Genomic DNA, 15,392 nt, shown 5'->3' with positions numbered 1-15,392 from the left:
TTCTCCACCTTCTGCTCCTATGGCTCCCTCCACCAGGCATGTCCTCCCCACAGTCCATCTCAAAGCTCCAGGATCCTCTCCATACTTAAAGAGAACTACCACAGTAATACAAACTAGGCAGTGGAGGAAGAATAAGGGAGTAGCTACTGTGCCCCTGCTTCACCCACTAGCTCATTAAACCCTGACCGTAGTAACCTGTGTGTGTGTGTGTGGGGGGGGTTATCCTTACTGATATAAGGCTGGGGACACAGTTCTAACCCCAGGCTTTGGGTACCCCACAATAAGCAAGGGTAGGGTTGTGTCCAGGGAGGTCACAAACAGGGCAACCCAGGTTTGTTTCTGGCTATGTCAGAACACCCAGTTCCAGCCCAGCCTTGAGGACTGTCAAACCCTGGGCCCTTGCAAAGCATGGTTGCTCACACCTATAATCCCAGTGGGAGGTATAGGTAGGAGAACTGAGATTCAAGGCCAGCCCTGGGCTAAAAACCCAGACCCTACCTGAAAAATAAAGCAAAAAAGGGCTAGGAGCATGACTCAAGTGGTAGAGGGCCTGCCTAGCAAGTATGAGGCCCTGAGTTCAAACACTGGGCTGTCTTCAGCCTCAGCATGGATTATTCCTCAAGAATGGCTCTGCTTTTCTGGGTCACAGACCCTTTGAAAGCTCAGACTCGCCTAGAAAAGCATCTCTGTGCTGGCAATGCCTAGGGAGCCACAGAAGCTGTAGAAGCCAAGGCAGTGGGGAACCCTTGTTTCAGAGACAGCTTCCCATGATTGGCTGGGAGGAGCCCCCATGATATGTCAGAGGGCAGGAAAGGAAAGCTCATCCTAAAAGGAATTTTATTGGGCAGCTTAATGTGAAGCAGCTTCTTGAGGTCAAAGCCCAGCCAGGAGCAGGTCAAGCAGAAGGACCACTTGGGACTCTGCCTGTGCCCACCCTGCAGCCAGGGCTTCCCTCAGGAAGGGGCCGATCACTCGGAGGTACGAATCTGTCACCAAGATGTTGAGCTTCATCCACATGGTAGCTGCTGCCCACATCGGGGCTTCGGGGCTGATGGTGAAGGCCCTGAGGCAGGCCTGGGGCTTCTGAGCCCATCAAGATAGAGGCCCACATTGATGGGTACAGCATGGGCTCTGTGGTAGGAGGAGATGGAAACACTGACATGGTGTAGACAGCTGGGGCAGGCCTCGGAGAATGGTCCAGCCTCTGAGGAGCTCAGGCCTTGGGCTGCAGTGAGCTCTCTGGGCAACAGGGACAGGACGGTGTCTTCCCAGGGCTGAGGGCCCCTTGGCCCCCGGTCACTGCAGGGGAGAGGGGAAGAGGCCTGGTTGGGGCTGCCCTGGGAGAGCCTAGCAGTTTCTAGAAGCCTAAGGACAGGTAGAGAGACAGGCAGCTGCCATCACAGAGGCTCACTGCCAAAGCTACTTTTGCTTTTCTTACGCTTGGCCTTGGTGAAAGGAATGTCGAGGGACTCAAGGCGGAAAGGCCGGGGGTGGGGCATTTCAGGGACCTGGCTGGGGGACATGGCAGAGCTGGTGCTGAGCGGGGAGGTGAGGCCTGGTGGCGAGTTGTGATGCGCTGTGGAGAAGAGAGCAGAGGGTGTGGTAAGCCAGGAGAGTGGGGCAGAGAGGAGATACCCACATGCAGACAGTGCAGGGCCTTCCTCCTCACCCAACCAGAGGCCTTGGCCCTGCTCTTGGACCCCCTGAGGCTGCTCGCCTGAGTTCTGAGCCCCAGCATCACATCTGCATCCAAAGGATCTCAGCTAGGGCTTCAGGGTTTTAAAGCCTCAAATTGAGGCTCCAACCTGGGCACCAAGCCCAGCACCCCACTTCCTAGTAGGGTCACCTGAGCAAGCCACTCACCTCTCTGAGCCTCAGTTTCTTCATCTGCAACATGGACACAATGCCAGGTACACAACTGATGTTCATTTCTTCCCTGTCCTCTCCCCTCACCCTTCCTCAGCTACACTTAGTCTCAAACATCTCAGTATAGAAGGAGGCTTTGCTCTCTATTGCTAGTGTACTGGAAGCTCTATGGGCTTTGCTTTTAGTTTTAAAAGCAAAAGAACAAAGCGATTTTCAATTCTTGAAACTTTTGTTTCGGGGGCCCTTTCTGCCCTCTGGGGTTCTATGGGAGATGAAGTCATCCCTCACGTGAGGAGACTGGGGTCAAACCAGCACCTCTCTCCAAGGACATGGTACTGAGTATCAGCTATGTGCCAGGCCCTGGCTGGGCTGGTATTCAGCTCATCTCATGAAGTGGGTGTCACGCCCCTTGTTTTACAGCTGAGGAAACTGAGGCTCACTGAGGGATAGGAATTTAGAACCTGGGTCTACCTGGCTTCAAAATCCCACCCCCCCATGGTACCTCTAGCAGGTGAGAGGTGGGGGAGGGGAAGCGCAGGGTGCAGGGTACTCACTGAGGCTCTTCATGGGGTCTGTGCTGAGGATCTGGCTGGCCCGCTTGGACCGGAAGTAGTTACTGGCAGTATTCTCACTGTCACTCCGACTGAGCATCAGCTTGTAGCGGTCTTCCTCCTGCTGAGATCCCACGTCCCCAAATCAAGCCCTTCCTGCAGCCCTGATCTGGGGCCCTACCTGGCGGCCTCTAGGGACCTGAGCCTCTCCCAGGCTGTGTCACAGGGTGGGAGCAGTCACTGCCCACTTTGGGGCACCTTGCCACAGACCCTGACTCCTGGGGCAGCCTAGGTCTCTCACGGTGTATTCATAGCGTAGGGAGCACCGCAGCTTTCCGCCTACAGCTGCCTTAATGATCACTGCACCCGGAGCAGTCGTCTACTACACCTTCCCTCACCCAAGACGACCATTCTTTGCTACTGTGATGGACCTGGCCTCAGTCTGAATCTCTTTCTTTGGGTGGAGCAATCATTCAGTGTTCTGCACGACAGGGCTGGATGTAGGGCCCAGAGTGCACCAACCACAGAGCTGTATCTTCCTGAATATAGTAATTGCTCCAAGAGTATGCTATGACCCAGCAGAACCAATCAGAACCTTTCCACAAACTTTGGTGCAAGGGTATTTTAAGGGCCCTTTTGGATCCCAACTGCTAGCAGCTGTCTTCCCGTCATGTGGAGAAAGCCTGAAGCTGACATACAAAAAAAGGATGAACAAAAAAGAGGTAAAGCAAGACCCAGAACCCTGACTAGATGCAACCACGTCTGAAATGGGTCTGCTTACATGGACAAAGGAAGACCCTATTTTTCTTGTGATTGTTTACTTTGGTGTCACTTGGAAGTGAACGTGTTCTGGCATAAGCCTTTCCGGTCTAGTTAAGATTTTTGTTTGTTTGTGCAGCAGCTTTTCCCTTATGAAGCAAAGCTGTCCGAGCACAGATACAGCTTTAGGCCAGCATGGGACACTGCTTACAGTCCCCAAGTTGCTCAGGCAGAGATGCTTGGCCGGACTTGTTAACAACTATGAATGGCTTCACATCCTTAAAGGTGTGTTCTGAGATACCCAGAAGGGTTTAAGGCAGGGATCTGCAGATTACAGCCAATGGGCCAAATCTGGCCTGCAGGCTGTTTTTGTAAATAAAGTTTTATTGGAACATACTTCATTTACATATTGTCTATTTATGGTTTTGCGCCATAGTGGCAGAGTTGAGTAGTTGTGACAGAGACCATGTGGCCCACAAAGCCTGAGATATTTACTCTTGGGTCCTTTTTGGAAAAGGCTTGCTGATCCCTGCTTTTAAGGGTACACATTTCTGTTGCACTACAAAACATGGAGGTAGGAAAATTAAATGACTCTAGAGTCCCAACTTAGGTCTTGTGGACCCTTTGAGGAGCATTTTGGTCTAAGAATGCCAGCTGGAACCTCTGGGTTTGACCAACAGGAGCCACTTGGAGCCCTCTAATGTCCCTCTAGTCATGTGGAGTGTAAGTGCCTTTGAGTGGAGTGACAGAAGAGGGCGCAGCCTCAGCACCCTGCTTCAATCCTTAGGCAAGATAAAAGCAGCCCAATTTCCCATGGCATTGCGGACCACAGCACTTTGAGGACAAAGCCCCTGGCTCCTCACCCTTCCCTCCCCGGGCCTCACCATGTTGGACTCTCCATTGTCTGCTGCAGAGGTTTTGCGGATCCGCTTGTTCTGTGGCCCAGTTGAAACTGCTATGAGAAAACAAGGGCTGAAGAGCAGGGCCGGAGGGCTGCTGGCGGCCTCACGCTGTCCTGGGAGTGCAAACAGGAGGATACTTCCCAGCCCAGCCAAGGGATGACTGGGAAAGACACCAGAGTGGCTTAGGTGCCAGAGGGCCAGTCCCCTGCTCCCAGGCAAGTGGGTGGAGCATGGAGAGAGGCGGCTGCTGCCTGGAGTTTCAATGGGATGGTGGTGTCTGTGGCCACCCATCACATCAGAGATGAGGGCTGGGGAAACACTGATGGAAGAGGACCGCAGGGGGCCTCGGAGCGAGGTAAGAGCTCCCCAAATGACAGAGCCAGGTCTGTGGTTGGACAAAGATCCACAGCAAGCCTACCACTGTGGGACTCATCAGAGGTAGAGGGGTCTTTGCAGTTCTTACACAGCCCCTTCTTTTGTCAAGAAGGCCAGAGAGGGACACAGGGGTGCAGAAGCCAAAGCAGAGGCTGAACCAGGCCTGAACCTAAACAGCTGGGTCCTATCTGTGCTCTGCGACTCACTGCCCTGTGACTTTGGATGAGTCACCCACTGAGATTATTCCCTGGTGTATAAAACAAGTGTCGTGATCATTGCTCTTTGCAGGATTCTTGTAAGGACGGAATAATGGTGATGATAATGACAGTGGACTGTGAACATACTGTGTGCCAGGCAGCGCTCTAAAGCATACACATATCTGAGCACGTTGTAAGCCTCACAGCAACCTTTAAAAAGTGCTGTTACTCGTCCCCATGTCACAAGGGAATGGTGCAGCCAGAATTCCAACCCATTTTCATCGGTCTTAGGACCCCAATGTATCAGATAGCTGGGGCCACGTATCTACTGCACCCACAGCCTGCAGGGAGAAGCCAGGCTCCCTGACCCTCTGCAGGGTGGGCAATTGTGAAGGCAGCAGGAGAGGGCGGGGACAGCCGAGCTCCTGACCTACTGGGAGGCTGGTTTTTATGATGATGGGCTCTGGGATCTTCCAGAAGCCATTATCCTCATCCCAGCTCGATTCACGCCTTATCTTCTCCAGGCTGCTGTAGTTACAGTCCCGGCGGATGAGGGGCTGCACCTGCTCCAGGAGCTGCTGGAGCAGCATGGAGTCTCGCTCCTGCCGGCGGATGGTAGCCAAGTAATCGATTTTCTCCAGCTCAAACTCCGACTGCAGGTCTTTGATCTCCACCTCTGCTGCCCGAAGCTGAAAACCAAGGACATATGACAAGCAGTGAGCAGGAAACAGTACTTCACATCCGACGGACCACCCTGTCCTCCAGCTGCCCTCCGGCAGCCACTCACTCACCTCCTGCTTTCTGGTCCTCATCCGCACCATCCTCCAGCCCGCCAGGCCTTCCACCATCCACTCACTCTCCCTCCCTCCCTCCCCAGCAAGTTATGAGCACCTAGTGTGTCCACAGCCCTGCGAAAAGTTGATCCTCAACCCCACTGCCTGCCTTACTGATTATTCCACATTCATCCACACGAATGTGCCTACATGTGGGGCATGATGGTGCAAGCCTATAAAGCCTGCACTCAGGAGGTGGAAGAAGGAAGATTGTGAGTTTGAGGCCAGCCTGGCCTAAACAGCGAGAACCTGTCTCCAAAAAAAAAAATAGTGCCTATATACTGGTTGGGGATGCAGCTCAATGGTAGAGCACTTGCCTAGCACACACAGGCCCTAGGTTTGGTTCCTAGTACTGCAAGAAAAAAAAAGTGTCCACAAACAACACACCAGTCACCCAAGCCCTAGAAGGTCTCAGAGTTGCACAGGTGACCTTGCTACGGACGACCATAGACATAAACTCTCAGACTCAGCAGCCCTCGCTCTCCCAGGGCCATAAGTTGTTATGATGCATCAAACACTGCACACCCCAGATGGCTCTGGTCCCCTCCCAGGTCTGCCACATGTTCTTCCCCCTCCTTCCCCCCTTGTACTGAGACCCCGTGCACACAGTCTAGTCCTCCAACAGCAGGTACAGTGTGCCTGGTAGAGAACATGGCTCTATACCCATCACTTTTAAACCATCACCTCCCTCAGCACAGAGGGTACCTGACCCAGGTGGCAGGATTGGCATGGAATTACAGCTCCGTTTCTTAAGCGGATGGGACATACATGGTAATCATCGTTCTATACTTCTGTACCTCTGGAATCATTCATAATAGTCCTCTAATTCCTGGGCTCAAGCAATCCTCCTGTCTCAGTCTCCTGAGTATTCAGGACTACAGGCATGTGCTATCATGGCTGGCACAATAATATTTTGGGGGGAAGTACTGAGGTTTGAACTCAGGGCTTCACACTTGCTTAAGCAGGCACTCTACCACTTGAGCCATGCTCCCAGCCAATTTTTTAGCTTTACTTATTTTTCAGATAGTCTCAGGTTTTTGCCTGGGGCCAGCCTCAGGTAGTAGACTATGATCCACTACCTACAGCATCCTGTAGCTGGGATCATAAACATGAACCACCAGGCCTGGCTTACTTGTTGAGATAGGGCCTCATTAACTTTTTACCTGGGCTGGCCTCAACCCGAGAGCCTCTTGATCTCTGCCTCCCAAATAGCTGGGATTACAGGTGTGAATCACCACACCTGCGTATCTTTTTAAATAATAGCTTTATTGAGTTATAATCCATGTGTCATACCATCCGCCAATTTAAAATTCATATATAAATGAATTGCACAACTTTATGGATATATATAGTAAATAAATAATTTCTAGAGAGAGAAAGAGAGACCTAGATGACAAAGACCATGCCCAGAGCACAGCCTTCCCGGTCATTGTCCCCATGCCCCCCTTTCTCATGCCGCAGCTCCCTAACTTGGTCCTTTGGGAGGGATGAGCTCCCCACACCTGCTGAGGGTACTGCCAGCTTTGGTCTTTTGAGAACTGGCTCTCAAGTGGAGAGCAGACAGACTTGGGTCTGGTAACACCTGGGCCAGCACACAGCATGACCAGGACACAGAGAACAGTATGGTTATGCTTAAAGTTACAGCTGACAGCCTCTGATAGGGGTACGAGTGGTGAGGACCAGGAAAGCATGCGGTGAGAGGAACAAGGTGATGAAGGATAACCTCATTACCCAAAAGAGAAGGTCCACCTCCGAATGGAGAAATCCTGAAAAGATCTGAAACAGACTACAGTGTACACAGGACAAGAAGGAGCAGCCCTTGGCAGGCTTGCTTCAGAGGACATTTGGGGGTATTTAGAAGCCAGGTGCCCTTGAAGTGGAATTAAAAGTCCCCCCCACCAACACACACACACTCAGAGAACTTTTCATTCTCCTGATTTTTGCCCCTAGTGTTATGGAAAAAGGTGGCTGGTGGCTCACACCTGTAATCCTAGCTACTCAGGAGCAGAGATCAGGAGGATCACAGTTTCAAGTCAGCCCAGGCAAATAGTTTGAGAGACCCTATCTTGACAAAACCCACCACAAAAAAGGGCTGCTGGTGGTAGGCCCTGAGTTCAAGCCTCACTGTGACACAAACACAAAAAAGTCTTTGCAGATGGAATTAAGGGCGTTAGTCAGTTGACTTTAAAATAGTGAGTCCCTGACCGCCTGTCTTGGGAGTGGGCCACCAGCCAGGAACGCAGGCTAAGAATGACCCGCCCACAAGAAAACGGGGGCCTGGGTCCCACGAGTAACCTCATAGACTGAACTCTGTCCCCAGCCCGACAGCCCAGACATGGCTCCTCCTCCGGCCCTCCAGCAAGAGACATAGTTGGGCTGACAGCTTCCTAAGTGCCCGTGAGTGGAGGGAGGCCTGCCTGTGCAGGTGTGGCGGTGAACAGATGTGGGGCTGGGGTGCCGGGGCCAGGGCCTCACCTTCCTCTGCATCTTCTCCAGCAGCTTGCTCTTGGCCCTCACTTCCTCCTGGATGGAGTCATAGACGTTAAGCAGCACCCAGTCCCCACTGTCCTCGTCCGAGTTCTGCAGCGCTGCCACCAGTTGCTTCTTGCGCTCGTCAGCATACCGCTTGCGCCGCTTATGCTTCTCCTTCAAGTCCTTGTTCTTGGACTGCTCCCCACCCACCACCTGCTGCTCCAACAGCTGCAAGCTGAGGGGAAAGCAAGAACCCAAATGTGACCTGGGTGCTTGCCCCATCCAGCAAGTGCTCCCTGCAACCCCACTTCACAGCACGGTAAACGGAGGCACTGAGAACCCTGCTTCTGCTCAGGATAGGAATCAGGGTTCCTTCCCTGATCTACCCACAGGCCTGGGCACTCAGTCACAAGAAGGGTGAGAATCTTTCTGTGCACTCAGAGCTGACTCCCTCCATCCCTACCAGTTACATCCCCAAGGCTGACAGTTCCTGCAGCACAGCAGGGACTCTGGTTGTGCTCAGAGGCTCCCAGTGTGTTTTAAACTCACCCAGGACTGTGAAAATGCTCAATGCATTCTGTGCTCACTGTTTAAATGACGTGCAATGCATTAAAAAACTTATGCCCTGTGCTTAAAATGTTCATAGAGATTTGTCCAGTAGGGGTACAGGCTTTATTTTATTTTATTTTGGCAGTACTGAGGTTTGAACTCAGGGTCTTACACTTGCAAGGCAGGTGCTCTACCACTTGAGCCACTCCACCAGTACTGTTTTTTGCATTGGGTATTTTTGAGACAGGGTCTCATGGGGCTGGCTTTGAACCGTGATCCTCCTGATCACTACCTCCTGAATAGCTAAGACTACAGGCATGAGCCACTGACACTAGGCTAGGGACCCAGATTTTAAATAACTACAGCAGGAAGCTTCTGTGGAACCCCCAGTGCCTAATAAAGCCCAATGAAAGTGTTTCAGGCTCTGCCTCCTTCTGAAGGAGTGGAAGGGATGAGAGCGAGACATCAGCAGGCCGCATGAAAGGGAGCGAAGGCCAGGTCCAAGGAGGGAAAGCAGCTCTAAGCTGAGCAGCCTGGTTCCCACCAGCTATGATGACAGCCAGGGCAGAGGGGACTGTATCCAAGCCCCAACTCTGCTGAAAACCCTTCTGGGACCCTGTCAACACCCCATGGGATATCTGGGACCTTCCCTCTGCCCCTGCAACCCCTCACTCACTCCGGCTTGAACCCTCCCTGCCAGAGCTTCTCCCAGGTGGTTCCCCCTGGGCACATGGGCAGATGCCACGCTGTATCAAGAATGCCACCCCCGAGGCATGTGACTTGCACACCTTGCTAAGGTGCCCCCTGGATGAAGCCCTCCCTGACCTTCCCCTCCAGACCTCCTGTGAACACAGCCACAAACGTGGGCCGAGGCCTTCTATATGCATGGTGCTGGGCTACTGCCTCTGGGCACTGCCCGGTTGGTCCCTCATGAGCTCCTCCAGCCAGGACTAGTAATACACCCATTCTACAGGCGACAAGCCAAAGTCCAGAGAGGCTGAAAGTCTGCCAAAGCCTCAGAGGAGGCAAGATGGGAGCCATGTGGTGTGACTGTGGACTCCATTCACTCCCCACTGCTCCAAGGGCACAGCCCTCTCAGCCTGAGTGTTGGCCTCTCCTAGGAGCAGGAGCCCTTGAGGGCCAAGGCCACCTCCCATCCACTGGGCCTCCCAGGACCCAGCATGCAGTACCTGCTCAGTATGTATCTGAACTGTGTCTGCTGGGAGAGGAGTCTCCTTGCTGGGAGGAGCCTGAGCCCCAACTGACTGCCATGGAGATGGGTTGTCATCACCATGGACAGCAGTGAGAACCAGGGCTCAGAAAAGTGACCCACACAAAGCCAGGCAGCAAATGAGAAAAGCCCAGCTCTCCTGGAGGTTCCAGATGGTGTCTGGGGTGGCCTGTCCCTGGGGCAGGTGATCTCTGGCTCTGGAGGCCAGGTGGCTGGAGTGACCCTGCTCTGGGATTTCTGGAACCCCAGAGGCTAGGCCCTACGAAGGCTGGGCCACGGATGGTCCCTTTGCTTTCTCCTCAAAGCTAGCTGCTTCCTAGCAGGTGCCTGACTGGAAACAGGTTGCGATGGTACAGCTACAGGGCAGAGCCCTGCCTGGCATCTTGCCAGCCCCACTGCCCTGGAGAGAGGACAGGACCACCCTGGCCATGGTGGAGGGAGAGCCTGGTGTGGGCTCAGCAGAAATCCAGAAAAACAGGAAGATCCCAGCCTGCCCCACCTCCCATCCAGCCCGGGCCACACCTCCTTCCTGCCCTTCTGCAAGCTCCCTCTAGCCCAAGCTATGCTGCTCACCGGGCCAGCACCTGCTGCTGATCCACTATGGGCAGCACCTCGTCGGTCAGTACAGCCACTTCCACGCCCACACTCTCCCTTCTCATGGTTGTTGTGGCCTGCAGGGGCTGAGGCTGAGAAACTAGGGTTTCCTGGGCCTCGGACTCCATCCACACGTCGGGCTCTGCTGTGGACACCACCTCCTCAGCCACTTCTGGGGCTAGGTCAGCTTCCTGTATATAACCAAGATGAGGTGGGAAGGTTGCCCCAAGGATGAGCTCACTGCCCACCCTCAGTTCCAGAGGAGACATCTCTCCCTCTGAGGTTTCACAGATCACCCTTGGTGAGAAGATACACGTTCAGTATCCCTAATCCAAAAGTCTGAAATCCAAAATGCTCTGAAATCTGAAGATTTTTGAGGTTTATGCTGCTTAAAAAGTTTCAGAGATCACATTTTGGATTTTAATTTTCACAGGAAAGATGCTCAACCTATACTAGTTTTGTTTTTTTTTTTAAATTATACCAAATTCTTACTGCCTCCAAAATGGTCCCCCAGCTTCCTCTCTTACCCTTCTATGATTCAGTCTCCACGTGGTGGCCAGGGTGATTTTCTTAAAATATAAGTCAATCACAGCACCCCTTTGCTAGCACATGTACAGGGAAGTCTAGTTCCTGCCCAGGTTGCTGTGTCTGCTCTGCCTGCTCCCTGCCCCCACCTGTCCACCCAGCCAGGACCCTGGTTTCATTTTTGTCACTGAGAAAGTCAAGATTTCCCCAGTCACAAGACCTTGGCATTTGCTGTTCTTTTCTGGCCTCTCCTTCTTGTCTAGATCCCACCTCAATGTCACTTTCTAGCTATGTCCTCCCCAGCCACTCCACATACCAACTTCTGAGAGCCTGCACATACCAGCCCCATCCAGTACTCAAGTCCAGAGGTTGGCAGGTGGTCTTCACTCTCCCTGGGGGATTTAAAGCTGCCTCTCACTTCCCTAGCCTGCCCCAAGAAGAAGACAAAAGGCCCAAAGTAGGTCCACAGCTGCACCAGGCCTGACCTACAGCTCTGTCCTCAGCAGACACTGGGCCACAAGGTCACTGTCTAGAACAGGCTCTGGTTCATATCAACCACGAGCAGCGTGACCATCCTCCGGTTTGAACATTGCTTGGCCATGGGCCACATGCTACAAACCCAGGGAGGGCAGGGGTTGTAGTCCCTGTCTCATGGATGAGGAAACTGAGGCCCAGGAAGGGAGGGGACACGAAGTTGGACAGAGCCTGGCCAGATACACAGAGGGCCAGGAGGGTACTCACAGGCCTGAGTGGGAGATCATCAGCCACCTCTGCCTCTGAACCAATGTCACTGGGTTCCAGCACGGGTGGGTGCTTGTGGGGAGAAGAGGGCAGGGAGGAGGAGAGGTTTGGGCTAGAATCCTCCTATCACCACCCCCACCTCTACCCCTTCAAGTCCCAGGGGAGACACAGCCACACCCACCCACAGCCTCCTCACCCACAGCCTCCTCTGTCACTGGAAGGTGCTTCTGGAGCAGAAGTGAGAAACCCTGTGTATGCACAGTGACCCCATGCCCCCTGCCAGCTCTGCCTGCTCAGTTGTGCATGGCATCACACGTGACATTGGCTACCTGCTCAGGGACCTGGGCGATGTCTGTCTGGGGCGAGTCCACCCTGGTCACGGTGGAGGACAGCCTGGCCAGCTTGGCTTCTAGCTCAGCAAATGGGTCCTGCAGGCCTGATAATATCTGGAGGGGCGCCATGGGTGGTTCCTCATCGTGGACATAGCTCTTGTCCTGGATGTAATTCTTGTCCTGGACACAATTCTCATCCTGGCTGTAATTCTCGTCCTGGACGTAGTTCTCATCCTGGCCATAATTCTCATCCTGGCCGTAGTTCTCACCCTCCAGCTGGGGCCCAGCCATCTCCTGGCTGAGATACTCCTCCGAGAAATACCTGTTCCTGGATTCCACCCCAGGCACTGAGAACTCCACGTTGGGAAGCTCCTCAGGCCCAGGGAAGGCCTCTGACATAGAGGAGTCTTCGAGTGTGGACGACTCATTGGACCCAGAAGAAACCTCAGACTTGGAAGGCTCCACCTGGAGCAGATCCTCAAAGCTGGGAGAAACCTGGGCCATAGAGACCTCATCACTGGGCAGGGCGTCGGGCATGCAGAGGGCCTCAGGCTTCTCAGCCATCTTGTACTGGGCAGCTGGTGAGCACTCGGACCTGCTGGCAAACTCAGCCTTCGACAAGACTTCAGCCTTGTAGAGGATTTCTGCCTTCAGGACAGCCTCTGCAAAAAGGAGAACTTCTTGCAATGTTTTAAAGGGGACAAAAGTGGGGACTGCTGCCCAGAAGGTGGCCCCAAGCCACCATCTCCAAGAGACTGACTTCAGGGGGAAAGCCTTGCAGGCCCCAGGATCCAGCTACAGCCAGCATGCCAGCCATTCCTGCCCTTACCCCATCAGAACCCAAACTCTGCTTCTTCCCCTCTTCCAGGAAGCCCTCCCTGACAAGCACCAACATGTCTCCTCTCTGAAACCCCAGCCACTGAGCACTGGCTCCTACTGCCCTGCTTCAGCACTGTTCTTCCAGGTGAGCAGGCTGCCCATGGCTGCCTCTTGCTGCCTCCCAAGGCTGAGCATCCTGAGCGACAGGCCCAGGGGCCCCACTGGAGTGCCCAGGGAATATGCTAGACTCCCAAGAGCAAATGAACACTGCGGACATGTCACAACTCCAGAGCCCAAACAGTGGAAGCTGAATACTCACACTGGAGGTTACAGTCTGAGGAAAAAGTGCTACAAGCTGCCCTTCCTCTTCTTCTGGGTGGGTGCAGCTGGAGTGGTGTCTCCCCAACTTGGAAGGGGGTTTGCTCACACAGGCCCCAATTCAGGGGGCTCCAAACCACGCCTTTACATCCATCCATTTTTTTTTTTTTTAATAACTCGTGTCCCCTAAGGAAGGCCCTGACTCCCTTGGCTGAAACATGACACCCATACCCTGGCCAAGTGGCCTGGACCTTGCCTGCCTTGGTTTCCCCACCTGAATGTGAGGACTCCATGTCCTGCCTCAATGGATGGGATGACGCTCAAGGATGGGTGCAGCTAAAGCTCCCCCCATAGCACCTGGCACACAAGTGATGGCCACAAACAGTGCCAACCATGTGCTCAGTGGTCGTCATCAGTGCCAACAGATGTTTTTGTGCTGTGGGGAGCTGCCTGGGGGGCTCCTAGAAGGCCAAAAAGAAGGCAGAGACTTCCACATCACCTTCCCGATGGCTGGTACTGGATTCAGGGCTTCTCACTTGCTAGGCAGGCGCCTGCTCTACCATTTGAGCTCCATCTCCAGCCCCTCTTGCTCTGGTTATTTTGGAGATAGGGTCTAGCTTTTTGCCCAGACCAGCCTGAACCAAAATCCTGTTTTACACTCCCTGTCATAGCTGGGATGGCAGGCACACGACACCATGCTCAGCTTTTTTTCCGTTGAGATGGGGTCTCACTAACTTTTTGCCTAGCTGGCCTGAAACCATAATCCTCCTGATCTCAGCCTCCCAAGTAGCTGGGATTACAGGCTTGCGGCACCATGCCTGGCTTAATGACTGAATCTTTATGGGTTGTGGTTGACTTGGTAATAGACAGACTCAAAAGTCGGAGGCACCCCTTAAGCAAGGGTGACACTTCATACCTCTAAATCATCCTGGAGCTGGGTCCAGCCTGGGGCCAAGCCACTATGATGCAGTGTTATGTGTAAGAACACTGCGTTAAGGCCACACTGCCCAGGTTCAAATCTTGGTTCCATTTTATAAACATGGGCACATTACTTACCCTCTCTATGCCTCGGTTTCTTCGTCTATAGAATGAGGGTAACTGTGGTACCTGCCTGGCCAGGCTGTTGTGAGGATTAAGCAGAACTGAGCCTGGTGTGTGGAGTGCTTTATTCATGTCAGTGACTAGAAGGGAGGGAGGCAGCCTAGATCATGCGCACCTGTCTCCTTCCGAAGGCTCTCCTCCAGAGTGGATAGCTTCACGTCATACAAGTTACGCATGGCAGTGATGTCTTCCTCCAGCCTGGCCCGAGACTCTTGTTCTGCCTCATAGTCTGCCTTCAGCCGGGCCAGGCGCTCCTCATATTCCTGGGATGGGTGGGGAGATGCAGGGGGCAGTGCTAACTCAGCTTTCAGGGGTCCCCTTCCAGTCATGGGTACAGAGAATACAAGCAAGTCAAGAGAGTGACATGAAAACTTCACACTAGTGAAGGTTCTAGTGAATCTTTTTGTTTTGTTTTTGGTGGCATTGGGGTTTGAACTCAGGGCCTTGGGTTTACAAGGCAGGTTCTCTACCAGTTGAGCCATGCCCCCAGCCCTTTTTGATTTAGTTATTTTTCAAATAGGTCTCCTGCTTTTTGCTTGGGGCTGGCCTTGAACTGTGATCTTCTTACCTCTGCCTCCCAAATAGTAGAGATTACAGGCATGGGCCACTGCACCCAGCTCTCTGTACATTTTTAATGGACTAGTGAGATACATATGTGCTTGCAATCTATTTTTTCCACACAACACTATGTCATGAGGACCTTTCCCCATCCACAAATGCATTTTTACTCAATGGTCTCAACCCATTAATGACAAAATACATTTCTATGCATCAACTTCCCTCTCCATCTCTGCTGTCACCACTGGCTCTTGTCCCAAAAGCCTCCCACCTGGCCTCCTCCTCCACTCTTGCTACTGCCCCAAACTGCTACATGCATCCCACTATACAGTTCCTCCTCTGTGTAGGATTTCAGCAGTTTCCCATGTTTATGGAGACATCTAAGCCCCCATGTGACATGATGCTATAGCCCCTTGACCACCCCTCCTTTTTAAAAAATTTTTATTTTTGTGATGCCGGGGATTGAACCCAGGGCTTTGTGCACACTAGGTTTATGCTTGCCCCAAACCCGGACACCCCTCATTCTTGCCACATTTTGGGCCACTTGTAATTTGCACTCCCAGACATATCTGTTTTCTCCAGACCTTAGGGCCTCCAACCCCTCCCCCTCCAAGAGGCTTTTCCCACCACCCTCTCAACCTCCTGCCACTGTCACTTGGCTTCCTTAGC

General features: G+C 53.0%; 1 protein-coding gene across 9 annotated transcripts in view; it reads right to left on the bottom strand.

The window, feature by feature from the left end:
• Positions 1-819: 819 nt before the first annotated feature.
• Kif17 (kinesin family member 17) overlaps positions 820-15,392 on the bottom strand; it is a 34,709-nt gene continuing 20,136 nt past the window's right edge. For 2 of the 9 annotated variants that reach the window (XM_074081130.1, XM_074081138.1), the window contains 8 exons: positions 11,925-12,589; positions 11,596-11,667; positions 10,309-10,520; positions 7,959-8,190; positions 5,081-5,339; positions 4,061-4,191; positions 2,421-2,541; positions 820-1,576 (listed from right to left, as the gene is read on the bottom strand). In XM_074081130.1, the coding sequence (XP_073937231.1) occupies positions 1,398-1,576; positions 2,421-2,541; positions 4,061-4,191; positions 5,081-5,339; positions 7,959-8,190; positions 10,309-10,520; positions 11,596-11,667; positions 11,925-12,589 (1,871 nt within the window). In that variant the 3' untranslated portion in view covers positions 820-1,397. Of the gene's footprint in view, positions 1,577-2,420; positions 2,542-4,060; positions 4,192-5,080; positions 5,340-7,958; positions 8,191-10,308; positions 10,521-11,595; positions 11,668-11,924; positions 12,590-14,280; positions 14,429-15,392 lie in introns of all 9 variants that reach the window. The other 7 variants (XM_074081139.1, XM_074081131.1, XM_074081132.1 and 4 more) reach the window with 7 other exon arrangements.

This window comes from Castor canadensis, chromosome 7 (genome assembly GCF_047511655.1).
Source record: "Castor canadensis chromosome 7, mCasCan1.hap1v2, whole genome shotgun sequence".
NCBI classification, from domain to species: Eukaryota; Metazoa; Chordata; class Mammalia; order Rodentia; family Castoridae; genus Castor; species Castor canadensis.
Note: the sequence above shows the minus strand (reverse complement) of the source record. Positions and strands in the feature narration are given on the sequence as shown.